A 24,718-nucleotide genomic window follows, 5' to 3' on the forward strand; every position below is an offset into this window, starting at 1 on the left:
CCCGTTGCACCTCCTACCTCTGGGTCCCTCCCCATTGCTGCCTCTGGTCACAGGGCTGGTGGGCTGGGCCCCATTCACGCCTGAAGAAGCGTCCCCAGACTGTGTGCAGGAGGACACACCAGGGCTGCTCAAGCACTGTGCACCAGGGGCCCACACTGGCCGTGGTCCCTGTAACTGTCTCCTGTAAGTCACCAACCATTCCCCCAGTCCCTCTGCCCTGCTCCCCTCTGATTGCCCCTCAGGAACTGGAGCCAGGAGGGCCTCCCTGCCATGCAGAGTGCCCCAGCAGAGGGCAGTGACCACAGTCACCAGCGGGAGGCGGAAGGCCAGGCTCCACTCACTGGAAACCCGAGGCCACCTGACAGAAGGGTCAGCCAAGCGGAGGGCAGGCCAGGAAATCCAAGGCGAAAAGCCAGCCTTATGGGGAAGTGCATTCCAAATGGTCAAGCCAGGACCAGACCAAGAAGCCGCCCCAAACCGCAATTTCCAGCAGGCAAAAAATCTGACGAAAACTACTTTAAATACAGACTCAAAGGCATTTTAATTGGACATTAGCACAGCTTTGAAAATGTAAACCAGCATTACTAAAAGCAAAGCAGGTCGGCTAGGGAGCCAGGTGGTGCTCAGACTTCGGCCGAGGCTGTGTTCACCCTCAAAGGCTCGCTCCTTGTGCGGTTCTCTAACTACACCCACATCCATGCCGACCCTCTTGGCACCTCGGGGGGAGGGCCCAGGGGCTAGCTGGTCCTGAACAGCAGGTAGAGCACGGGCAGTGTGGCCACGAATGCCACACCGGTGACCAGCGTGCTGCAGAGGGCGCTCCTGTGGACCTGGGCTTCTAGCCTCTGCTCCATGTCTGACAGCGCCAAGGTCAAGCTCCCCGACTCCAGCAAGGGGCCAGGCAGCGCGCTGTCTGCTGGCTGCCCCAGGCCTGGGCGGGCTGAGGCCTCTGCCAGCTGAATCGTCCTGGCCGTCTGGCTGAAAGTCTTCTCCAGGCCATGAAGCTGCTCTCTCAAACCCTCTAGAGAAGAATGGACCTGCCTGGAATGGCTGAGCTGCTCTTTCAAGGCAGCTGAAAGGACGTCTTGGTCTCGGGTGGCAGGAGTACCTGCCCGGGTCCCAGAGCTCTGCTCAGACCCGGCTTGCACCAGGCCCCTCAGGTCCACCATGAGGTCGTGGAGGTCCTTCTGCTGGAGGGAGTAGCTGGAGGCCTGGTCTCGGAGGGCCTGCTGAAGGCTCGCAGGCCCCTTCTGTGCCTCTAGGAGCACGGCCTTCAGCTCCTGCAGCCGCACTCGGTTCACATAGGTGGAGCCAGCCACCCCAATCAGTGCCCCCAGGACAGAGCCCACAAGCGACCAGTTCTTGGTCCTCTCTGCCCGAGCACGCTCCTTCTCGTGGCTCTCCCGCACGGCTGCCGAGAGCAGGGAGAAGCTCTCCCGCTCAGAGTCCTCGGCATGCAGGTGGGCCACGCGCAGCCGCTTGTCCTCCTGCAGAGGCAGAGCTGTGTCACCCAGCAGCCATGTGGCACGAGCCTCAGCTGCCAGCAGCTGTCCTGCCACCGCGTGCCTGGGGCCCAGCTCACACACGGCACAGGTCACGCACTGCCCGTGCGTTGAGTGAATGAGGGCAGCACAATCCTGGTTGGGGGTGGCCACCAAGGGCCACACGTCCTCCTGTCCAGCATCTGGATGTGACCAGACAGCACAGACGTCTACAAGGTGTGTGCCCGGGGGGATGTGCCCAGCCCCCTGTGGGGCTCCCTCCTCAGGAACCTGGAGCCCCGACAGCACTGCCCTGGATCACCGACCCCAGGACCAGGGAGGAGGCGGCCGAGAGGCTCCAGAGCCTTGGGCCCAAGCCCTCCGCAGGGATCCTGGCGGCCTCCTCGCCGGCTCTCCGACCACCACACCAGTTGGGTTCCCACCATGGCCCCCGGGCATGCCAGGTCGGGTCCCGTCCAGGCGGGGAGGGCGCCCCAGAGGCACCTACCTGTAGCAGCCTGTGCTCCTGCGTAGCCAGTTCCAGGTACTGGCTGTCCTCCCTGGAGATGCGGTCCAAGCGGTCCCTCACCTCCTTCAGCTTGTCCTGCTGACCCTCCCACGTCTCTCGCGCCTCTCGGACAAGCCCTCGAGCCACCATGAATGCTCTCTCTGCCTGCAGAGAGAAGAGTCCTGGCGGCTGCCGCCTCTCCACGCCCCAGGCTCAGCTCTGTTCCCCCAAGGCTGTGGCTGAGAAGAGGTCAGCAGGTGTCAGAGCAAAGGGGGGAAACAGTCCCTCAGACATACGACCCTGGCTCACCCTGCAGTCGTTCAAGTGCAGCCCTGCCACACACCGATCAGGTCACCCGATTTACCCTCTAAAGTGGAGGTAACATGCCCCTGAGGAACTTGACGACAGCCACCGGTCACACTCTGGGTCCTGAAGCCCCAGCAACCCTAATGACGGGGACCAGACAGGAGCCTGTGGGCTCAAGCGTACTTATGCCCCAGAGTTAAAATTCACAGGCCTGGGTCATGACCTCCACAGGCCCAGGCACCTGCCTCAGATCCTCCCGCTGAGCCCTGGGCCCCGCCCACCCCACCAAGCAGGTCTGCACCTAGGGGCTGGGGACGCTGCACAGGGGTGTCACCACGCAGGCAGCTCTCTCCCTTCAGCATCCCAGGGCTGGCGGCCTCCTTGGCAGGCACCAACAAGCTGCCCTTCCCGAGTCAGGAGGCAGGGCCGACCACCCGCCCGTCCTCACCTCGGTCACTTTTCCCTGGGCCTCTCGAACCTCACTGAGTCCAACAAACTCCTCGTATCTGTCCCACCATGTCTTGGCTGTGGAGGATGCCTGCTGCCGAATGCCACGCCCCAGGGCCTGTCCCAGGGCTATGAGGCGGTGGTACAGCCCCAGGGCCACCTCCTGGGCTCCCTTCTCTCTTGGCTGGCTGGAGCCTGGGCTGCAGAGAGTCCTGGTCACAGACAGGTCACTTCCAAGGAGGCCTCTCCGCACCAACACGGGGGATGCACCCACGACGTACTGCATGTCAAACACAGGGCTGTGCCCTGGCATCGGCAGATCTGTAGAGGGACAGATGCCAGAAGATCAGCTCACAGCTGAGAAAGGCTGAGCATCAGCTAGTTTCAAGGCTTAGAGACAGATTTGAACCACCACATTTCCATCAAACAGCCAAACTGAGCACTACTCTGCTGGGCCTGGAGCCTGCGGCCTCTGTGGCCTAGCCTCCCCCTGCTCCAGACACATTAGGGGAAAACACAGGAAATCATGTCTCCCCCCTCCCTCCACGAGGCCACATGAACCAGGCTCTCTCCTCCACCCACCTTCCCCGAATCCTCCAGGTATCTCTTGTGACTTGAAACCTGGTGCCCAGTTTTCTGGTAATGTCAAAGAAAATTCTCAAACATCAGTTGTACCCATACTGAGAAGCCCCAGCCCCACAAAGAACCATGAAGCCTCCTGGGGCGACCAGGAGCCGAGGGGCTCTCAGGAAAGACTCCTGTAAAAGGCCCTCAAAACCAGCTGCCCAGCCCGAGGCTGCCTCTGCACCGGATGAGTCTCACTCATGTCTCAGGACATAGCCTGTCCACGTCCCAAGGCAGAAACCCTCTCAGCTCTCTTCTGGGAAGACAATTCCAGGGGAGACAGTGAAGGAAAACCGGAGAAGAGGTGTCTTCACAGAGGACTTTTCTTACGTCCACCCACCATCTTCTGCCCCCAGGTCGACGTTTCAGGTCAACAACTCTGACGCATCCCCTCGGACCAGGCGCTGCCCCGCAGCTCAGGTGTCTTCAATCCTCTTCTCACCCCTGCTCTGATATCTGGGCCCCAACTGCTCTTCTGGGTGCCTCGACTGCACGGGGCCTCCCAGTACCTAGTCAGGCCCCGCCTGAGCCCAAGAGCAGCAGAGACTTGGAGCCCAAGAGTGGACCAGGCCATCAGGCTTCCAGGTCAACCTGGGCCAGCAGTGCCTCCTCTGGCCAGTCACCGCCCCCCCCCATCCCAAGCCCCCAAAGCCCCACTCTGCCTGTCAAGGTGACACTTGGTGGCCAAAGAACCAGGCCAGAGAAAAAAAACAGGAGTGCTAGGGACAGGCAGACTAGAGGAGCTCTGGGCAGAGAGGGAGCTCCTGACATAAGGGATGTGGAACAGAGACCTGCTCAGAGCATCCCAGCCTCCTCCCCCCTGTACCATGCCCAGGCCCTTTTGAAACAAAGTTGGTCGGGTAGGGACATACATGCCTCCTGGCCAAGCTGGGAGCCACAGAATAACAGCGAATCCAGGCTAGTGCCACGCCTGAATCCCTGAGCCCCACTCATGAGGCCCATGGGTACACACACAACCACCCCATGCCCTGCGGGTCAGGCAAGCCGCGTAGGCCTCACCAGCAGTGCCCAAGGCACAAGAGCTGTGACCCCACAACAATCCTGCAGGAGTACCCCCAGAAGAGAGGAGCGAACGGCCTTGCAGCCCCACTAAACACAGCACCCACCATCCTCAGCAGTGCTCAGCAGAAAGGAGGCCACCTCGACTGTCACCAGCTCCTCAGCCCCCTGCCATGACCCTGTTCCCCAAGGCTACCCTCCTAGGGACACTGCAAACTGCCACCTGACAGGTGCTTCTCAGTGTCTGCAGTGTGCCGCACCCTCGCTCTTTGAAGTCGTCCCCCCAACTCCCAGCTTCCTCCAGCCTTCTCGGCCTCCTTTCCGGGCCTCACCCCTACCAGCCACCCCCTCCTAGACCCAGGTGGCCCCTCACCCCTGGCAGAAGTGAGCTGCAGCATCCTAGGCAGTCTTAGCCTCCTGGCTGCCCCAGCTGCTGTTCTTCACTCAGCCTCCAGATGCTCTGGCAGCTCCGGAGTGGGCATGTCCCTCGGTTCAAGCCCTCTGACAGCTCCCACCTCACCTGGCGTGACTGCCCGTTTTGCTGGCGCCCGGGATCCTGCCCCAGGGCTGATGTCCGCCACTTGCTCCGCCTGCACCGGGCTTCCTCCAGGAGCACGGCTGGCTTCAGTGTCTTGCACAAATGTCACCTTGGCGAGGCCTCCTTTCACCTCTCCCTCCTTGGCCACCTCACTTGCTTTATGTTCTCCATCAGACACATGTTGCCTTCTTCATGTGCTGCAGAGCCCCTCACTCAACTGTAGGCTTGGTGACAGCAGGGACTTTGCTCCGTGAGGGAACATGCCAATGACTCTGAGCTGTTCCTCCACCCCAGGGTCTCCTCTCCACCTCCACCGCACTCCTAGCTGCCTGCCTCTCCGCTCCTGCCCACTCAGTTGTTTCCCAGGCTTCTCTGCACAGGGACGGTGCTCCTGGCAGAGGGAGAACATGGAAGTGCGCTTGAGGTCGTCTGAACCCTGGAAGGTGGCAAGTGCAGTGGAGAGGCTGTTCAGGGGGATGGGCACCCCGGGCAGGGCCTTGAGGGCCAAGCTCGGAGTCTGGCCCTGCCGTGCAGGTGACTGTCTCCTCCCTGATACTTGGCTCACGCCCCCCAGCTCCAGCCGCCTGCACCTCAGCCTCACCTGCAGCAGTTCACTTCATGTTTCACCAAGAAGACACTTACAAGCTGGAAGATAACTTCCGTGAACTCCCACATGCCTTCCTGCCTGCCGGTGTGCCCGTTTCCACCTCCTGTCACTCCTCTGCGCAGAGAGCCTGTACTCTGGGGAAGGCAGAAACTAGGCCCCGAGTCCGTCCCCCATTCCACACCAGTCAGCAACGACCTGCCCGCTCCCCACCTTGACAGCTGAACCCCTCGACAGACTGGTGCGCGCGCTGCTGGCAGTCTCTGCGAGCCTCTTCGATCTGGCCTCTGCCCCCGCCATGCCCCGGCAGCTTTGAACACCACCTTCCGAGATGTTCTGAACGGATTGCAGGGGCTGGCGCACAGCACTGCGAACATATCGGAATCGCGCCACTGAACCGTACACACCGAACAGGCGAGCTGCATGTTATGTGCGTGGAATCTCGATAAAGCTGTTACTTAAAGAAAACACACTGCACTCTGATTTCTCCATGCCAGACGTCTTCTCTGAATTCCTGGCTCATTTACTGAACCGCCCAACCAGCACCTCTGCTTGGAAGGCTAACGGGGGTCGAACTCCCCTCCCAAACCTGCCTTTTCCACAGCAGAGTATCTTGGTTGATGGATACTCTAGGCCCAAACCAGACCAGAAATCTTGCATCATCCCCCAGTCTGCTTTCTCTCCCATCGCACCGCCACTTCCTTTCTAAACTCAGAATCTCTCCCCCTCGTGCCCCTGCCACAGCCACAGCCTGATCCCAGTGATCAACACTTCCTGCCTGGGTTATCCTAAGAACCCCTGACATGGCTCCCTGCTTCCACTCCAGCTCCTAGTCTACTGTCAGCAGAGAAGCCAGTGTCTCACAGCACAGCTCAGACCATGTCTCTGCTCAAACCCTCTAATGGTTCCCTATGCCGCCGGCGGTAAAAGCCCAAAACCCTTTCCATGGCCTGCAGAGCATTAGATCCTCTCCCACTGGTCTTCCTTTCCTCATTCTGCGCACCACACGGACCTTTTCTTTTTCCCTTTTTATGGAGATTGATATATGCCCCCGTGTACGTTTAAGGGGTACAACGTGATGATTAGACACCGTCTACGTCGCTTAATGCTGACCACGAGGTGAGCTGAGACGTCGCTCCGCTCTCAATTACCGTTCGCGGACCTTCTGGGTGTTGCTGGGACACACTAGGCTGCCCCCACCCAGCTGCTAAATGTCTGCACCGCCTGCTCCCTTTTTCAAGTGTCAGCGCTCCCCGCCGGGCCCGCGCCCCGCCTCCGCCCACGAGAGCCCTGTGCACCGGGCACCGCAGCACCGAGAGTGCTGTGCGCAGGAGCACACTCTCAGGAACGGGCTGGGGGCGCACAGGAACATGCCAGCAGCCGCACGCGGGCCACAGCACGAACGGCGCCCCCACAACCGCAGGGCCGGGGGTGCCAGGATCGACCCGCCGGCCGGCCTTGCGCCTAAAACCCCGAGCTTCGGGGCCTGCGCACGCGTCCCTCCGCGTACGCCCACTGCCCTCCCCGACGCGGCCCCGCGCCCTCCCCTAGACGGGCGACCCCGGCCTCCGTACCTGCGTGTCACCCAAGCCCGACGCCCGCCCCTCAGCCGATCTGACTCTTCAGCACCCTCCTAACGAGGGCCGCTTCCGGCAGTGGGAGAGCAACTTCCGGAATCGAAGCCAATCAGCGAGCCCGAGGGGAGGCACAGGAGTAGGAGGCGGGACGGGCTCCGCTTCCGGTAACGGAAGCACAACTTCCTGACTCGGAGCCAATCAGCGGGCCCAAGGAGAGGCACAGGCGCATGGGGCGAGTCGGGGCTCCGCTTCCGGCGTCAGGGTCTGGGGAAGGGGCGCAGGCGCCATGTCCGGCCGTGAGGGTGAGTGTGGGGCCTGCGGGCCCCGGCGGAGGCCCGGGCGGAGGGACGGGGGGCGGGTGCCGGCTGAGCGTGCTCCTGTCGCCCTCAGGTGGCAAGAAGAAGCCCCTGAAGCAGCCCAAGAAGCAGGCGAAGGAGATGGACGAGGTAAGGGCTGGCGCGGGGCGTGGGCGGGCGCGGGCGCCCCGGGACACCCGCACGAACCCGGCCTGCCTCTCCCTAGGAGGACAAGGCGTTCAGGCAGAAGCAGAAGGAGGAGCAGAAGAAACTCGAGGAGCTGAAAGCGAAGGCCGCGGGGAAGGGCCCCCTGGGTAAGGGAGGCCCGGACCGGGCGTCAGTCTCGCCTTTGCTTTGGGGCCCGGCTGCTCGGGTCGCTGCGGAGGCGGCCCTGCCGGGCGGGACCGGGCGACTCTGGAAAAGATGTCGCCCGCCTCCCCGGCCTTCTGGGCCGCGCCTTTTCAGAGAAGGAATGGAAACACAAAATTCATGTATCTTAGACACAAATTACTTGAGCTTCCAAATATCCTCCACAGTTTCTTGCCTCAAATTCGTACTCTACGGCTTCTTTATTGCGTAAAATATTTCTTAACTACTGATCTTAACTCTAGTGAGTAGCTTTGCATGATGAGCCCTCTCTTCTGGATGTGCCGAAGCGATGCAGTCCAGGCCCCTTAGCTGTACGCTTTCAGGACCCGATCGCCCACCGGTCTGTGAAATACGCGGCACGGTGTAGATCCAGACCAGTGCGCGGTCATGACTTGTGCCCCCGCTTTATCCTGCTCCTCCCCAGGACAGCCAGTACCGGGAAAGCCCTATTCGCATCTGTGTCAGGAACGCCCCGTACAAGGGCCGATCCTTACTAGGATCTGTATCGGGCCTCGGGGGCTTTTACCATAAGAACCGTATTTTTCCCTGGCTGAGACCTTTTTTTTTACCTTTTGCAGCCACAGGTGGAATTAAGAAATCTGGCAGAAAGTAAGCTGTTCCTTGTGCCTGAGGCAATGGTGATCTTTAATTCCATTCCTGTTTAAACATGTGGATTCCCTGCCATACCATCTGTTGCCACCTGTAGCTAGAATGAATTATTGTCTTGGGCCTGTTGTACATTTAATAAAGTAAAAAAAAATTATTTTTTTAAGTTATACAGTGGTTTTCTCTTCTCTCAAGAGTAGTTCTTCTCACTCAGCCATTTCTACTTTAGCTGTAAGATCAGAGTAAATGCAGACCAGCATTCTAACGAAGTGTGCTCTTGTCTTTATTCTATCCCAAATTCTGTACCACCTGAAATTAAACCAACTCTTGAAATGACCGTTGTTTTTGTGTAGTTGTACCCAATGGAATACATTACAGGAGGTTAGTGGAAATAAAACCCATCTTTCTTTGTTATGACATCCACATTGTCATTTGTGGTAATAGGGTTCATCTATCATATGAGGTGTCTGCTACGTGCAGGTGGGGGCCTGTTACCAGCAAACAATTGTGTTGTCAGGGAACTTATGTATTGCGGGAGGGGAGCAGGACAAATACATAAGGTGTGTGCTATAAAGGGAAGACTAGGGAAAGGAGAGATTCCTGAAAGTCAGAACCACTAGGGTTTCAAAAAGGTTCCTGCTAGGTTCACATGTACACCCTACGTCCATCCCATCAGCAACATTAAATCTGACCCCTGCTTTCTTCCTCCAAGGCCACCCCTCCCTCTATTCTCACCCTAAAATCCCCACCCTGGGTTGCCACAGTCAGTCTTCCTGCCCTTGCTCCCTACAATAGAATCTTCACTCAGGACCCAGAATGTTCTTGCTAAACTGGAAAGTCATAGTTTTGTCTCCTTGGCTCAGAATACTTGAGTGGCTTCTCACAGCAAAAGCCAGAGTCCCAGCAATGCCACTGAGGCCCTAACATCTGGATGCCACTCCCTAATAGCTACTGTTCATCCCCGTGACCCATCTTGAGCCACAGTGGTATACATAGCCGGCAAGCTCCTGCCTCACTGTTGTCACCAGCTTGCTTCTGCCTGTCCCTCTTCTGGGTGCTGGAAGCCACTTCCCTTGAGAAAGCCGGTACATACAGCACAGCAGGGAGCTGCTCCCTGACTGTGCTATGGACAGTGGTAGTCCCAAAGTCTTACTAGTTTCATTTTGTTCTGGTGTCTGCCAATTATCTACTATCCTTTATTCCAGGAGTAAATGACGAGAGAGACCATCCATGTGTACTAAATGCGTATGTATTGAAAACAATTCAAAAGCACCAGTCTTTGAATTTCTCCTGTAGGCCCTTGGTACAAATATGGGAATGCTAAACTTCCTCTGAGAATGTGTGTTCAAAATGGGCTCTAGAAATATTCTGAGAGTTTGCGAAGTCAAAACTGGGAAAGGTTTTGATAGATCAAAACCTGTTTTATGACTCCAAGTTACTTGATATTAATATGAAAAATGCTTTGGTCTTGTGCTGGAAAGTCGTGCAGCCAGCAGCACCTTCTGTGGACTTCTAAATTCCCGTGGGCCCTGTGGTGCTGAGAGCCAGTGCCAGCATACCAGAGAATCACCTATTTTACTTCTGTTCAGTGAAACCTAATCCCTTCTGACAAATGAAGTGCAATCCTTTCTCTACAGGGTCAGACACCCGCAGCAATTAAGCATTCAACATTTGGGCCCCTATCTGAGCAACCCTACCAGTCGCCTCAACAGTAAACTCAGGTGTTGAAGACCTAGATCCTGACTACCACTTCCCTTTATTTACTGCTTTCACAAGCCCTCGCAGGCTGGCTGCGAGCCTGCAAGGGTAAAGGGTCTTGCCTCCTCCTCTCCAGCACCCTGCTGCTAGCTGCCCAGTGAGATCCCGTCAAGCGCACGCCCAGCTTGAATCGGTCTCGGAAGCCTTACCTCCTCTTTCTGCCGCCTGTAACTCCTGCCCGGCACTCGCGCGGCCTCCATTTCGGTGTGGCTTTCTCGTCCGAGTGGCCTGTGCCAGCGTCCTTGCTAACTCTGCGATAACTCCCAGTCAACCCAAAGGACGGCCCAGGCGCCACTTCCAGGGGGTCTTCCCTGACCCGAGCCTAACGGCTTCTACAGCCAGCGCTTGGGACAGAAGCACTCAAACGCTCTGGAGAAATGGATGAACGGCTGTTAGTCTAAGCGGTTCGCTCCCTCCCACGCAGGCCACCTTCTCAGGGTCACCCATTCTCGGGCCCTTCCTACCACCTGCACCCTAAAAGCACACATTGAAAACATTCACTGCTCCCTAGGGCCCTGGGGCTGAGGAGAGCCCGACGGAGCCCTGCGCGACCTGCCCTGTGCGCACGCGAGCCCCTCCGCGCGGCTGTGCACCCCGCGGCCCAGGGAGGGGCGCAGAGCCCCGTAAGGTGGAGCGTGGTACCTGGCGCCCGCGCCCAAAGCTCCTGCCGCGGCCCCCCGGAGCCCAGCCGAGGGGAGGGCGGCGGGGGGCCCCGCGGCGCGCGTGGATGTGCGTCATCCCTCTGCGCCTGCCGGCAGCTGATTGGCTGGGGGCGTGGCCGGGGGAGGGGCGCGGGCGGTAGTTCCGGCGCTCGGGTCCGGCGGCAACCAGGCCGGGCTCGGCCCCGTAGGCTACTCTCCGACGGGCGGCATGGCTGCAACCTCGGCGCCGGGCAGCCGGGGACGGAGCGGGGCCCCGCCGCCCAGCGCCGGGCACCCTCCCAGCAAGCGGGCCCGGGGCTTTCCCGCGGCCGCCGCCCCGGCCCCCGAGGACCCGTTCGGCGCTCACGAGGACTTCACCGCCGACGACCTGGAGGAGCTGGACACCCTCGCGTCACAGGCCCTGAGCCAGTGCCCGGCCGCCGCCCGGGACGCGTTCAGTGAGTGCGCCTCGGCCTCCCCCGGACCGCGCCGGGCCCGCGGCGTCCGCGGCTTCGGAGCCCCACGGCGACCGCCGCGCGGGGGTCGGGCACCCACACTCCTTCACCTTTTTAAGTAGAACAGCTTGATTTAAGCAGCACTTGTGTTCCAAAAGGCCCCTTGACTTGGGAGAGAAACACATCAAGAATGTCAAACAGTCGGTCTGAGATGTAGAAAGCTAGGTCAACATTTTAGTTTCCCAAGGTTGGGCCACTAGGTTCTTGGTCGTAGGCAGAGATCTTTGGCACACGACCACCCTCAGAAGCGTCCCTGCCCATGCGCGAGGGCCCGTCCCTGCGACAGGTTCGGGAGGCTTTGGATCTGGTGGAGGTCACTTTCCCCTCTGGGCCGCAGGAGCACAGGAGGTGCTGGCAGCGGCGAGCGATGAAAGGGACTTCTCTTTTACACGATCAAAAATCGATGAAAGGGACTTCTCTTTTACACGATCAAAAATCCGATTAGGTGCGCAAACCCCCGGAGCCGCAGCGCTAGAACCCCTCCTTCGTGGAGCTTGCATTCCACTCGGGGAATGAGCGCCGTCCTCTGGTGCTCAACAGAAAGGTTTTGAAGACACCACGCCTTCTCTCCTGGGATGTCTCACAGGCATCTTGGATTGTTCATCATCGTTCCCCGGAAACCCAGTCGTCCTCCGGCACCTCCAGCGGTGCCTGGCAAAGCAGGCGTTCTGAGAGTACTTGCTAATGACTAAACACCGTGCACAGCAGTTGCCAGCACCACTGCTTTAGGGGGCACAAGGCGACAGCTCCCTTTTCTGTACACTCCTGATTCCACTCCGAATCCTGTGACATCGCCTTCATCCATCTCCGGAACCCATCATCTCTGCCACCTCCCTAACCTGTTACCATCATCCCTCCCCTCTGGGCAACAGTCCACTAAACTGTCTCCCCGTTTCCAGTGGTGACACACCAAGTCAGACTTCACACCACAGCCAAAACTACCATCAGGCTGCATCTCACATGCATACATACATGTCAGCATCCCTTTAGTGACTTACCACTGCCTTTGGTATAAAGATCAAAGTCCTTAATATGGCCTTCCAGGCCCAGCATGGTCTGGCCCTTTCCTGCTCTGGGTTCTAGCCACACTGACCACACTTACTCCTTAAATTTTCTCTGCTCCTGCTCCCTTATAGTGAACAGCTCTGTGTGTCAGTTTCCTGTACAGTGAATGATTGTTCCACCCTCATCCCCATCACTTCTGTGTGGAGGCCTTCCAGTCATTCCTGTTGGATCAAATCCCCCTATTAAGGGCTTTCCCATGTTTGTTATCTGCAGCTCTTACCACAGTTGTAATTTTATACTTATTGGTGTGATTATTTTTTAATATAGTGTAAACTCCATGAATGTAAAGACTGTATATCCATTTTGCTCACCATTGTACCTTTAGAGACTAAACTGTGCCTGACATATTGTAGGGTTCAGTGAATACTGTTCAATCACTGAGTTCCGACTGGTGAGATCCATCCCCATTCTTCGGTTTTTAGATAGACTCTTAAAATTCAGTAGCAGGTGTGAGGAGAGGGTGGCAGGGTATATTATTTCATGAACATCATTTCTGAGTTGGAATACATCCTTAGATTAGAAAATACTGCTTACTAGATTCTCTAATTTGTTTTCAAGGGTGATGCTTTTCAACATTGTTGGCCAAAGTGGGAATATATTAGGTCCTGAAGAGTCTATTGGAACTGTCTTTTACAGATATTCATAAGGTCCCCAGATTAGATGGGATGTCAAAAACTCCTGCAGCGGGAAACAGAGAAAATGTTCCAGTTAAAGATAATTTTGAACTAGAGGTACTTCGGGCACAATACAAAGAACTTAAAGAAAAGGTAAGTGACTTAACGTTTTTTTTGTAGCTAATTCATTCACGCATGCATGCCTTATAAAGCACTGTACAATAAAATACATAAAGGTTTTAAAACAGAGCCCAGATTCATCTCCATGAAATGGGGGAAGGCTGGGGAAAGAAAGCCAGAAAGTTGAGGCTTAAGGAAACTAAACTCTCAGATCCCTAAGAGCCAAGGCAAGAAAAGGAGCCTTGCACATCGTCCCAGGGGTGCAAACTTCTGCTGAGGCACCAGATGGAGGCACAGAATGTGCCCTATGTAAGGACGCGGCATCATGCTGATCGCTATTCTCACGCACAGTTTTGCAACAGTTATCTTTCATGTGACCATATATAGGTTCATAGGAAAACCAGGAACATAATGTGGAGCTTGAGTTCTGTGAAGTGTGTGACCCAGACTGTTTAAGGCCTAAGAGGGCCTACAGAATCTGCATGCGTGAGACAGTGTGTCCTTAAGTTATTTTCTTGAATATCACCTGCCCACAAATGGGCCTACGGAGCCCTGGCTCGTATGGACATGTCGTGAGCGCCCGTCGGCCTGTGTGACATCTTACGTATGCTTTCTCCATCTCCCTAGCTACATGCTGAAATGAGTACTTATGTAATTTTCCCTTACAAACGTTTTACAAGATTGATTTGGGATTTACAGATGAAGACAATGGAAGAAGACATCCTCATTAAAAATGGAGAAATTAAAATTTTGCGAGACTCACTGCATCAAACAGAATTCATCCTGGAGGAGCAGAGAAGGTCACATTTCCTTCTTGAGCAGGAGAAAACTCAAGCACTCAGTGATAAAGAAAAGGAATTCTCCAAAAAGGTGAGCAGAGCCTTGGTTTTGTTTGTTATGGACATTGGCTTTGTCTGCCAAGTTCCTGTAGGAACTCTGACCAAAGCTGCCTGCAAGTCTTCCAGAAAGATTTAAACACCGGTTTGTCTTAAATACTTCCTGCTACCAGCTAATTGCCTGTGGTTTGGAAAAGGACTTAGATGGAACTGCTTTGCTCCGGCAGTCGGTCTTGGCAAGAATAAATCACTAGCTTAGACTCTCCAGAAACAGGCTTAAATTAGAGCTTTTTGGCAAATCAAAACTCAGTTGACCTAGCTAAAAGAAATGTACTTCCATAACTAAGTCTGGGAAAGACACACACGTGTGGTGGGCCTTGCACAAGTTGAGCCTCGCCAGGACCCATCTTTACTCTCTACACCACAGTCAGGCTCCATCCCTACGGTAGAGGACATGCTCTCCAGAGATCCCTGCGCTCAAATTTCATAACTCCAGAGCAGACTGAAAATCTGGGCTCTCCCTTCTCAAGTTTTTAAATGCTGAGGAAGGCTCTGATTGGTCTAATCTGGGTCAGGTCCTGCCCTGCAGTGGCTGGGGTGAAAGTTCCGTACAGACCCCATAATGAGAGGGGGAAATGGCCTTCTCAGGGCAGGGATCTAATAGGTAGCACCACTTGCCTTCAGCACTTCCCTAGGCTCCAATCTCAAGGACATGGGGTCTTATTCTGCCATTTCTTCATTCAGGAAACCTAGCACACTTTAAAGAATAATGGACCAGGGCCTTTCCTTATACATGGTGAAGAACAAAGGATTTACCAGCAGAGCAGAGACTGAACCCAGGCTTTATCACATACAAGCGGTGACCTCAGGGTAATGACCTGGCTCTATGGCTCGTTCCCTTAGCTGCTCCAGGAAATCACCCAAAGGGTCTCCATGTGCCAGCGGGCTCCAGTGCTGTGCCTGGCTCCGTGGCTGCTGGCTCTAGGCCACAAGACCAGAGCGGCACCATCTCCCCACCTGCACGGGGTCTTGCTAAAACTTCCAGACATGCTGCCCAGGCTTTAGAGGAGACCTGGAATTGGGTGCCACTGAGTTCACGAAGAGGCCAATGCGTCCCTGTGCGGCGTGGTGTCCAAAGGCTCTGCACCAGGAGCCTGACATTCATCACTCTGACTGTCTCAGAGAGGCTGAGTCTGTGGTCCTGAACCTCACTGGCCACCTCACAATAGTTTTGTGCAAAAGTCTCTAGAACACCATGCTGCCTCTCAGGAAGGAGGCTGACCCTTGGTCTTTTAGGACATTTATGCCACAACCAACTTCCATACTTGTTTCTCATCGTTTCTCCTTCCCCAGCTTGAGATTCCGAAGCCCAGAGATGTTTCTGTGTCTGTGGCAGGCACACTACAGGTGTGTTGTTTCTGCTTCCAGCTCCAGTCACTGCAGTCTGAACTTCACTTTAAAGATGCAGAAATGAATGAGTTGAGGACAAAGCTTCAAAGCAGTGAGCGAGCAAATAAGCCGGCTGCCCCCTCCATTTCCCGTGCCAGGTAAAGTGGTGCTGGGGGAGTGGCTTTGCATCGTTCAGTGGAGAGTCTGAATAGGACTGTCAGGCTAGTCCTGAAGGAAGGCCACTTACACTCTGTCACCTGGACGTGGGCCTCAGCAGTGGTTCGGATGAGGCTTGACTGGTTTGGAGCATCACAGCTGAGAGGCAGGCATAGAGGAGGTTGTAAACACAACTCCTTGGGACCGGAAAAGGCTGCAGAGATGCTCTCCAAACTTTGGGAGTAGGCCAGACTTTCTTTTCATGTTATCTTGTTTCAAATAACTGGCTGTGCTCCATGCATGAGTGTATTTCCATCCCAACTACGTGCAATACTGTTTGGCACTGGCTGCCCTGGGACCTCTGTCCAGCAGCCCCTTAGCTGCAGATGCGATGAGCTTGTGAGTAGTCTGGCACACCGTTGGCATCAGCCCTGGAACTGAAACAGAATAGGTCAGGGCGTCTAGTTGTGCTGCTGCCTTTGTTCCTAGTAAGCGGGGTGTGAATCTGAGCTCTGCTTGCCCTGCCTGGTCCAGGGAAGATGGGAGGGCAAGGGGTCACCCCGTGTCTTCACACATCACTGGCAGAAGGGCCCGAGCATGCCTGGCCCCACCAGAGGGCTCCAACTGCTGCTCAGACAGACACCCGGCACTGAGGGACTGGCACAGTTTTCAGCTCTCAAGATGTCAAGACACAACTGACTTCTGAAGGACGCTCTTTCTAGAAAAATCTTTGAATTCAGTCCCTGACTATTAAAAAAGAGGTTGTTCCACACTGAAAAGATGTTTGGGTGGAAATGGAAATAGTAATGGAGTTGTGGCCAATATTTTTGGGTGATTATGGAAATACGGAAACAAAGATTTTATTCAATAATTTGGATAAATATCCTTGAATTTTATACTACTATCCTGATTTAGAATGAGAAATATGTTTATTTATTTCATATAAATATAAAAGAGAGAAAACCTTTGGTCAGATCTCCAAGACACGCAAAGTTTAAAGTTTGTTAGAAGTTTTGTAATAGGTATTTTAAGTGTCTTTAGCAGAATCATTACTTTGGGTTCATAGTTAGCTTTTTCCAGTCCTAGGAAAAGCCCTTCTGTGATCATGAAGCCAGAAGCATGTTCTCCACAGTTTGAAAAGCCATCTTTTCCTACAAAGGAGTCCTTCAGTGCTAACATGCCCCTAGCCCACCCCTGCCAGACAGAGCCAGGATACAAGGCCCTGGTGGGCAGGGAGGGTAAGTCCGTCCATCTGTCATCTCTTGGGTATAACAGATTACTTGAACTTGAGCCTAAAACAGCGAGTGTCTATATTTTCTCCTGGTTTCTGGGACCAGCACTTCTGACGGGGCGCAGTGAGGAGGCTGGTCCTTGCTGGGCCCTTCTGGCAGCTGGAGGGGCTGTTTCAGAGCGACTCACCTGCATGGCTGGCAGACTTCTCCCCATCTGGGCCTCTGCGTAGGGCCCCTTGGGTGACCTCAGAACCTGGCAGACGGCCTCCCCAGGAGCCCACAAGCCCAAAATAGCCGAATGGGTACCATCCTTCATGTGGCCTCACCTTGGAGTCGCATAAGCATCACCCCCGCATGTTCCGTTTGCAGTGAGTCACTGAGCCTGGGCCACGTTCAAGGAGAAGGGAAGTAGGCTGCACCTTCTGAAGGGAAGTGTGTTTAAGAATTTGCAGGCATATTTTACAGCCTCCAGGGTCAGTGTCCACTGATGGACCAGAAACAAGGCAACATGGGGGGCCCGTGCTCCCCTCACTCGGTGAAGCTCCGCCCAGACCGCAGGGAGTGCCTGCTTCAGGAGAGCCAAGCCAGCCTTAGCAGCCACGGCTGTGGCTCCTGCTTTTATGTCACTGCCTCATTTTGAAGTGGGGCTGAGCGTAATTTGCCTTGTATGAGTTCTTCCACGTGCAAAAAAAAAGAGGGTTCTTACGTCACTGGCTCTTAGTTTGGTCCAGAGTTGAGGAAGTGGAGCACCCGGTGTTTGCAGCTCGTTGTTTACATTTCTGCATGCCTGTGCTTTTCTGCTCAAGCTTTGCTTCATGTTTTATTTACTTGTAGAGACTAAGATCCCCAGTCTGGGGGGTGACCCCATAAAGCAAGAAGAGCCCCAGAAAAGTCTTGTGGACACATGGACGCAGAGCTCAGATGCTGCAGGTACCAGAGTTACTGACCCTTGTCCAGGAGACCTGCGTGGCTCCCATGGCCCTCAGCAGGAGGAGGTCCTGGGAACCCTTCGGCTCTGGGAGCCAGTACCCCAGGCAGAGGCCCTGGTGCCAGCGGTCTGCGACTTCTAGCAGGGACTCAAGTGGAGAGGCCACAGGCAGGCACATCCCAGGGCCTCCAGCCCCACGGGCCCCGCAGGCATCCTGAAGCCCTCAGCTGTCCCTCCGAGGCCGTGGGCAGTGCCTCTCACGCCAGAGCCTCTCAGTCCTTGTCTTCTGCAGGTTCCACTCTGATAAGCCTTCTCCTGAAGCAGCCTCTGACCCCAGGGTCACCCCTTGGGCTGTGCCACCTTCTGAGCAGTTGTCCTGAGGTGCCAACTGGCACTCTGTTACAGCCCCTAGGGTTTGGCAGGTAATGAAAAGCCCCTAAAAAATTTGTTTGGGAAGGAGTTTCTGGGAAGCAAGTTCCATTTCCAGGCTGGCCTGGGAGGCCTGGGCACTGGGTGGGGAAACCAGAGGACTGGTGGGCAGGGGTCCTGGGGCCCTCAGCCTTGTCTCCGCCTCACACCTAGTATTTTCTTTTGTATTTGTTACTAGTTCCTTGACTGGAATTTCAAGCCTGCGGGCCACGGGTTCCCGCGATGTGCTGTTTCCCCCCTTGGCCCTGAAGGAAGCACGGAGCCTGGCACTTACTGGACTCAATCTGGTTGCCAGGGATGAAGGCTCATGTGACAGGGACGCAGGCGAGGAAGGCAGAAGGCCCTTCCCACTTTTCCGGCTTCCTGGCGCTGTGCATCTCCTTCCCCTGCTGGAGCTCTTCATCGGCTCACTCTGCCAGGCTCTGCAGGACTGGGCGGCAGCCAAGAGAAGCGGGGCTCCCGGGGACCCCCCGGCAAACTCCCCCTGCATGAGCACCAGGGCAGAGGCCAGCCCCGAGGACGCCCTCCGCACGCTGGAGGGCTTCTCTGCGGCTTCACTCGGCGTGCTCCAGCACCTGGTGTGCCACAGTGGGGCAGTCGTCCAGCTGCTGCTGTCAGGGGCGGGGCCTGAGTCCGCGGCCAGGGAAGGAAGCCGGAGCCTGGGTCGCAGCCGGGATCGTGGGCAGGAGCCCTCAGCCCCATGGGCGCTTGGTGACCAAGGCCAGCATCCACTACTGAAGATGCTGCTTCGCCTGGTGGCTTTTTCTTCTACAGCAACAGGTCACCTTCAAGCCAGTGTCCTCAGCCAGTGCCTTGAGGTTTTGGTGAAATTAGCTGAAAATGCTCCCTTTGATTTCTTGCCCAGGTACGATGCAGCGTGGTCTTACCTGGCCTCTCGAGGTCTGTCCTGTGGCCCTCATACTTTGCTCATATCTTGGCTCGTCTGGGCTGCTCATCTCTAAGCCTGGTTTAGGCTCTAAGGCTTTGTTCAGGGAGCTCTGAAGTGGTAGGAAGCAGGGCCAGGTGCCGGGAGGGCCACAGAGGTGGTTTATCTGGCTCAGTTCCGCCTCTGTACAGAGGGCACGCCAAAGCCACACCTGCTGGAAGGCGGTCAGCGCCACAGAAGAGCTCCCTGCCCCTCGTCAGACAAAGGCTGGACCCAGAGGCCTTTGGACCTGGGACGTGCATCAGGTGAAGACCACATATGACCACACTTAGGCGGGACAGGGTTCCCTAGGGAAGCAGAGGGGGTGCGGACAGGTGCCCCCAAGGTTCTAAGCAGTCTACCGGCTGACCTTGCTGGGAGTCTGCCTGTCGTCACCGTTCCCACTTCTGGTACGAGCCACGGGTTACTTGCCCCTCTTAAGGTTTGTGAGAAGTGGCCGTGTTGTGAGCCCAGCTGGAAGCACTATTGCCGTAAATTCCTAACTTGGGATTGTGGACTTGCAGCCTGGGAGGCGCTGACCACACAGTCCCAGCAGCCCCCTTGGAAGGCCCCTCCCAGAGGCCACTTCCCAGGGGGAATGACTCCTCTGGGCGCACACAGCATCTCAGTCTCTGAGCTCAGCACCCCTGTTTCCTAAAAACACTCTGGACCCTGGTTTCCACTGGAACGCACTCTGGCTGGCCTGTGTGGGTGGCGCTGTCACCCAGGTGTCTGGCAGGAGTCACGTTTTTACCAGTCCTGTTGGCGGAGGCACCGTCGTTCCTTATGGACAAGCTCCTCCAACAGGACGTGGAAAACAGCCATGGAGTGGGTGCTCACTGCAGGTGTGGAGACCCCAGAGCCCTGTGTCCTCAGCCCGGCCCGGCCCGGCTCCCTGTGAGCACCCAGAATCCACTTGGCAAATAGGCCCTGGCTGAGGCGGGAACTTCTGCAGGCCCCAAGGGGCCGTGAGGGGCTCAAGCTCCTGGAGCCGCCGCCCTTGACCACTGGCACCGCCTCCCATTCAGTGCTGGTCTTCAGTCCCTGTGAACTGAAGGCCAGCACCACACACCAGCTACCAGCTCCCTCTGAGTGGAAGCGGGGCCCGGCCTCCTAGCGCCGCATGGCTCCTGCAGGGCACCCTGCCTGCCCAGGCCTGAGGGCAATGACCCCCGCAGGCCCTGCGCCTCCCGCAGCGTCCGTCCATGGAGGCCAGGAGTGCAGGGCTGTGCCCCAGGTACTGGGGAGGCAGGGCCTTTTGACCAGATGGTCTTGTCCCCACCTTCCACCAGAGCAGCATATGTGTCACCTATGTGTGTTTAGAGGTCCTACACAGAAACCCACTTAAAAAGGAGGCTCTGATGCCATCAAAAGCAGGATTCATGTGCAGGGATGGATTTTTCCCACAGGTAATTCGGGGAACTTCATGGACTAGCCGGGGCCACTTCCGGCCTAATAATGGAACCGGGAGCAGCCAGGCTGAGTTCCAGTCCCACACACACAGTCCCACATTCCCTGGCAATTGGAAACGCGGTTGACCACCCACTTCACAGAATCTGCTCTAAAATGAGTTCACGACAAATAGTGGGACCCTGCTTCCTGACAGCACAGGGGGAAGATCCTCAGTCGTCAGTGCTGGCCCTGAGACGCCGCGGGGCAGGGGGCACACAATCGCCCTGCTCGCCCCCACGGCTGTAGTGAGCCAGCAGCACTGTTTGTCCGGGGCCGTCACCCCGTGGCCCCTGAACCCCTCCCCGGCGCATACCCATGGGTACCTACCTTCTCATTCTTGGTGGCAGAGGAGCCGCCTTCTGACAGGTGGAGAGGGTCTTCCTTGCTCAGTGAGCAGTCTCATGAGGTGCAGCCACAGTCAGGTCCACGTCTGTCCCTCCAGAACCTGGCCAGTCCTTTGATGGCGGGCACAGGATTTCTCACACCCACGTTAGGACCTGCCTATTGGGCAGCAGAGACTGGGCCCCTCAGGTCAGAGAGGCAGTCCCCCATTGGCTGTGTGGTGCTGTGCCAGGTAAGGGCCTGTCACTGCTAAGCCACAGCAGCCCTGCAGGGAAGGGCAGTCCCTGGCGGCCATGTGCCATAAGCGCTCTAGCAAGCCGGTGGTGGTTACCTGGCCCTGGGCCCAGATCTCTGAATACGTCTTTGCACCAGCCCTGCCTGCATCTGCCATCTGCTCGGCTGTGCCACAGGCTGGATTGGAGTGTCCCGGGTCCTGGCCTGTGTTTCAGGTTGCAGGGCTTGTTCCGCATACTGCCGCAGTGCCTCCGCCCAGAGACAGCCCTGCCCAGCGTGCTGGGTGCCGTCCAGCTCCTCTCCCTCCTGGGGGACCACCAGGGGCTCGCGCCGCAGCTCTGCTCCCACTCAGGTAAAGCTCCTGCAGGCAGAGGCAAGGGTGGGCGCTTGTGCCCCGGCTTGGGGGGACCCAGAAAGTACCCTTACTGAGATGGGGCATCCTTTTCAGGGGGCTGCCCCCTCCTGCTGCTTTACACGTACATCACCTCAAGGCCCAGCAGAGCAGCCTCAGAGATGCAGTGGCTCCAACTGGAACAAGAGGTGAACTGCTCAGCATCCCCACCCCACAGCCACTCCTGCCTCAAGAGGGGTTCATTCATTCATTCTGGTAATGAGGTCAGCTGCTAACAGACTCAGGTTAAGGGCTCCATGCTGCACAGATGCAACACAGGTGGACCCCCGGTGTCCTGGGACTTGGCAGAGTTGCCCAGAACCTGATCCTGCCCTGGCTTTGTGGCAGCAGTGGCCAGAGATGGACCTAGAGAGGGGTGGGGGAGGGGTGGGGGTGGGGTCGCTGGTGAGACTCAGGTGTTCATCCGAGTCCAGCCTGGGATGGTCCCACAGCTCCCCCTCCTGGACCTGCTGTGGCCAGGGCCCCGCTCCTCCCCACATGGGCAGTCTGTTCTTGTTCTAGGTCGTGTGGCTCTTGGCCAAGCTGGGTGTGCAGAGCCCCTCCTTCGTCACTGGCTCCGGCTGCCAGTGCAACGTGGAGGTGAGTGCTGGGGGCACCAGGGGTCCTGCTGCAGGGACCCCATGTTCCCCCTACCCCAGTACCACTCACCTGGGCTGGAGCAGAGACGCCAGTTGCGAGTGTGCTGGGGTGCGAGCACCTCAGGTGAGCTGGGCCCGCTCCCCAGGTGGTCAGAGCGCTCACGGTGATGCTGCACAGACAGTGGCTGATGGTACGGAGGGCAGGCAGGCCGAGGACGGGCCTGCAGAGGCGGGTGGTGCGGTGTCTGCGGGACACGGCCCTGCTTCTGCACAGCCTGTCTCGGGACAAGCTCTTCACCGTGCACGGCGTGGAGGTCCTGCACCAGTATGACCAGGTGATGCCGGGGGTCAGCATGCTGATTCGAGGGCTCCCTGACGTGACGGACTGTGAAGGTGAGCCGGCAGAAGGGTCCCCACCCCCACCTATGCGTGGGTCCCCTGAGCCTTCCTGGCCCCATGCCGCCAGCCACAGCCGTGGCCAGCTCTTTTCTCTGAGCGTGTGGGATACTGTGCCCCCATCTGTGAGCCAGCCTGGCAAAGCCGTGGTGTTAACCCCCTGTTGGAATTGCCATGGTGTCACTCAGCTTGCAGTGGCTGGGGGAGCACGGCCTGGGTGGGGGGGGTACTGGTCAGCCCTGCAGGCGTGAGGGGCACTGCCAGTCACCTCCAGGCCTTCACCACAGAACCCTGTTTTGGCCCAGAGGCAGCCCTGGATGACCTCTGTGCTGCTGAGGCCGATGTGGACGACCCCGAGATGGACTGTGGCTGAGGCCAGGACTGGCCCGCGCGGCACCAGCTCCAGGACTCTCCTCACCCCATCAGCTGATTAAAAGCAGCCAGCAGTGCGCCTGTCTTGAGTCTGCTCTTGATTGTGGGTGGTGGCGCAGCGGCACAGCCAGGAGGGCTCTGCCAGTCCCTGGCTGAGGGGACCCTGCCCTCATGGCAGCACATATGCCTGGGGAAGGGGCCCTCCCTGCCCCTGGGATTGTCCTGAGTCACCGCTTTGGGCCGAGGCCAGGGGAGAAACCTGATTGGCAAGGAGACGGCCCTGAGGCCAGGCCTGCACCAGGGAGGGTGGGAGGCTGGGGCCCCGGGCCGTACAGATGACCACGGAGGGGCTCCGGGCGGGCGCGAGTCCTGGGGCTGGCCCCCCTTGGCAGCCTGGACCCCAAGGCCTCAGCCTCCAGCCCTTTCCAGGGCGAGGGCCAGGGCTGCGGACCAGAAGGCCGCGGGGGCTCCTGGGCTGCGGGGTGGGGCTGCAGGAGAGAGGGCTGGCCTGGCCCGGGGGCGGGCTCTGCCTGAGTTCATTTCCTGCCGCTGGAACCAGCCAGAACATGTGCCCCGGTCACTGCTGCCTGCTGCCCGGTAAGTTAGGGCCCCCAAGGGATGGGGTGGGGCAGGACGGCCACGGGTGCCCCCCAGACTAGGTGGGCCCCAGGGGAGGGGCCAGGCCTTCCCCAGAGAGACACCTGAAGGTGCGGGTCCCACTAAGCAAGGGGCTTCCTTAACCTCTCGCTTCCTGCCCTAAAAATGGGCCCAGCGCCTGCCTAAGCGGGGAGGGTCAGGGACGCTCTCCAGCCCACTCTCTGGTCTCCCTCAGGCCTTCCCCCCAGGACACTCACGCCCTCTCCCCACCCCCTGCTCCTCCCAGACTGGAAGGTGCTTCCATGAGCCCACAGTCTCTGCCCCGGGGGCCGGTGCAGACCCTTATCTTCCTGGACCTGGAGGCCACTGGCCTGCCCCTCTCGCAGCCCAGGATCACAGAGCTCTGCCTGCTGGCTGTGCACAGATGTGCCCTGGAGAGCCCCTCGATGTCTCAGGGGCCAGCTGCCACAGTGCCGCCGCCACCCCGTGTGGTGGACAAGCTCTCTCTGTGTGTGGCTCCTGGAAAGACCTGTAGCCCCGCGGCCAGCCAGCTCACGGGCCTGAGCGCAGCTGTGCTGGCAGCACACGGACGCCAGCCCTTCGACACCCACCTGGCCAGCCTGCTCCAGGCCTTCCTGCAGCGCCAGCCCCAGCCCTGGTGCCTTGTGGCTCACAACGGAGACCGCTACGACTTCCCGCTGCTCCAGGCAGAGCTGACTCTGCTGGGCCTCACCGGTGCTCTGGATGGCGCTTTATGCGTGGACAGCATTGCTGCCCTGAGGGCTCTGGAGCGGGCTGGAGGCCCCGGGCAGTGTGGCAGCAGAGCGAGCTACAGCCTAGGCAGGGTCTACGCGCGCCTGTACGGGCAGGCCCCACCCGACTCTCATACGGCTGAGGGCGACGTGCTGGCCCTGCTCAGCATCTGTCAGTGGAGGCCGCAGGCCCTGCTGCAGTGGGTGGACGCTCATGCCAAGCCCTTCAGCTCCATCAAGCCCATGTACGGGGTCAAGCCCGCTGCCCTCACTGGAACCAAGCCATGTCCATCTGCACCCCTGGCCAGGGTCACCCAGCCCAATGCTGGGGGTGGGCGGCCCCAGGCCCTTCCTCCAGCAAAGGGCCCTGGAGCCCCCTGCATGGAGGGACTGCTGGCCCCACTGGGCCTGCTGGCCTTCCTGACCCTGGCAGTGGCCACACTGTATGGGCTGTCTCTGGCCACACCTGGGCAGTAGGCCAGAAGGAAAGTATAATAAATGCCCCGGACTGGTGGGCGCTCGCCTCCACCTCCTTGGCAGCCTGAGACTCCTGTGCCTTTGTCACATCAGGGGCCTGGGGAGGGGCACAGAAGGGCCCA

At 57.8% G+C, this 24,718-nt stretch overlaps 3 protein-coding genes and 2 long non-coding RNA genes across 17 annotated transcripts; 3 read left to right on the forward strand and 2 right to left on the reverse strand.

The window, feature by feature from the left end:
• Window positions 1–522: 522 nt before the first annotated feature.
• CCDC51 (coiled-coil domain containing 51) lies at window positions 523–10,881 on the reverse strand. 8 transcript variants are annotated; one of them, XM_036994184.2, is made up of 5 exons: window positions 10,777–10,881; window positions 10,284–10,503; window positions 2,744–3,063; window positions 1,990–2,154; window positions 523–1,487 (listed from the first exon to the last, which is right to left on the reverse strand). In XM_036994184.2, exons 3-5 carry the CDS (start codon window positions 3,053–3,055, stop codon window positions 738–740), a joined length of 1,227 nt encoding a protein of 408 aa, XP_036850079.1. In that variant the 5' UTR covers window positions 3,056–3,063; window positions 10,284–10,503; window positions 10,777–10,881; the 3' UTR covers window positions 523–737. The 8 variants fall into 8 exon arrangements, with proteins under 8 accessions (XP_036850079.1, XP_036850081.1, XP_017524825.1 ...); XM_036994186.2 differs by lacking the exon at window positions 10,284–10,503 and having other exon boundaries at window positions 10,777–10,799; XM_017669336.3 differs by lacking the exon at window positions 10,777–10,881 and having other exon boundaries at window positions 10,284–10,700.
• Window positions 7,274–10,028, forward strand: LOC108402657 (uncharacterized). The gene is made up of 5 exons (XR_001854499.3): window positions 7,274–7,407; window positions 7,496–7,551; window positions 7,628–7,715; window positions 8,349–9,621; window positions 10,014–10,028. It is a non-coding gene; the product is annotated as an uncharacterized lncRNA (long non-coding RNA).
• Window positions 10,882–10,903: 22 nt separating the features above from the next.
• On the forward strand, window positions 10,904–22,847 carry ATRIP (ATR interacting protein). Of its 2 annotated transcripts, XM_036994176.2 has the most exons (14): window positions 10,904–11,233; window positions 12,992–13,122; window positions 13,789–13,959; window positions 15,354–15,472; window positions 16,551–16,708; window positions 17,537–17,632; window positions 17,923–18,052; window positions 18,238–18,924; window positions 19,137–19,250; window positions 21,228–21,364; window positions 21,461–21,552; window positions 21,926–22,003; window positions 22,149–22,395; window positions 22,704–22,847. In XM_036994176.2, the coding sequence occupies exons 1-14, from the start codon at window positions 11,005–11,007 to the stop codon at window positions 22,769–22,771; spliced, it is 2,457 nt and encodes an 818-aa protein (XP_036850071.2). In that variant the 5' UTR covers window positions 10,904–11,004; the 3' UTR covers window positions 22,772–22,847. The 2 variants fall into 2 exon arrangements, with proteins under 2 accessions (XP_036850071.2, XP_036850073.2); XM_036994178.2 differs by lacking the exon at window positions 19,137–19,250 and having other exon boundaries at window positions 10,906–11,233.
• Window positions 12,867–22,211, reverse strand: LOC108402653 (uncharacterized). 2 transcript variants are annotated; one of them, XR_001854493.3, is made up of 5 exons: window positions 22,073–22,211; window positions 20,764–21,373; window positions 17,029–17,124; window positions 14,742–15,907; window positions 12,867–13,033 (listed from the first exon to the last, which is right to left on the reverse strand). It is a non-coding gene; the product is annotated as an uncharacterized lncRNA (long non-coding RNA). The 2 variants fall into 2 exon arrangements; XR_001854491.3 differs by lacking the exon at window positions 17,029–17,124.
• A 6-nt stretch (window positions 22,848–22,853) lies between the features above and the next one.
• Window positions 22,854–24,664, forward strand: TREX1 (three prime repair exonuclease 1). Of its 4 annotated transcripts, none has more exons than XM_036994187.2 (2): window positions 22,854–23,367; window positions 23,603–24,664. In XM_036994187.2, the coding sequence occupies exon 2, from the start codon at window positions 23,670–23,672 to the stop codon at window positions 24,594–24,596; it is 927 nt and encodes a 308-aa protein (XP_036850082.2). In that variant the 5' UTR covers window positions 22,854–23,367; window positions 23,603–23,669; the 3' UTR covers window positions 24,597–24,664. The 4 variants fall into 4 exon arrangements, with proteins under 4 accessions (XP_036850082.2, XP_017524820.1, XP_017524818.2 ...); XM_017669331.3 differs by having other exon boundaries at window positions 22,856–23,367; window positions 23,754–24,664; XM_017669329.3 differs by having other exon boundaries at window positions 22,857–23,367; window positions 23,654–24,664.
• The last annotated feature ends 54 nt before the right edge of the window (window positions 24,665–24,718 follow it).

This window comes from Manis javanica, chromosome 3 (assembly GCF_040802235.1).
Source record: "Manis javanica isolate MJ-LG chromosome 3, MJ_LKY, whole genome shotgun sequence".
Taxonomy (NCBI): Eukaryota; Metazoa; Chordata; class Mammalia; order Pholidota; family Manidae; genus Manis; species Manis javanica.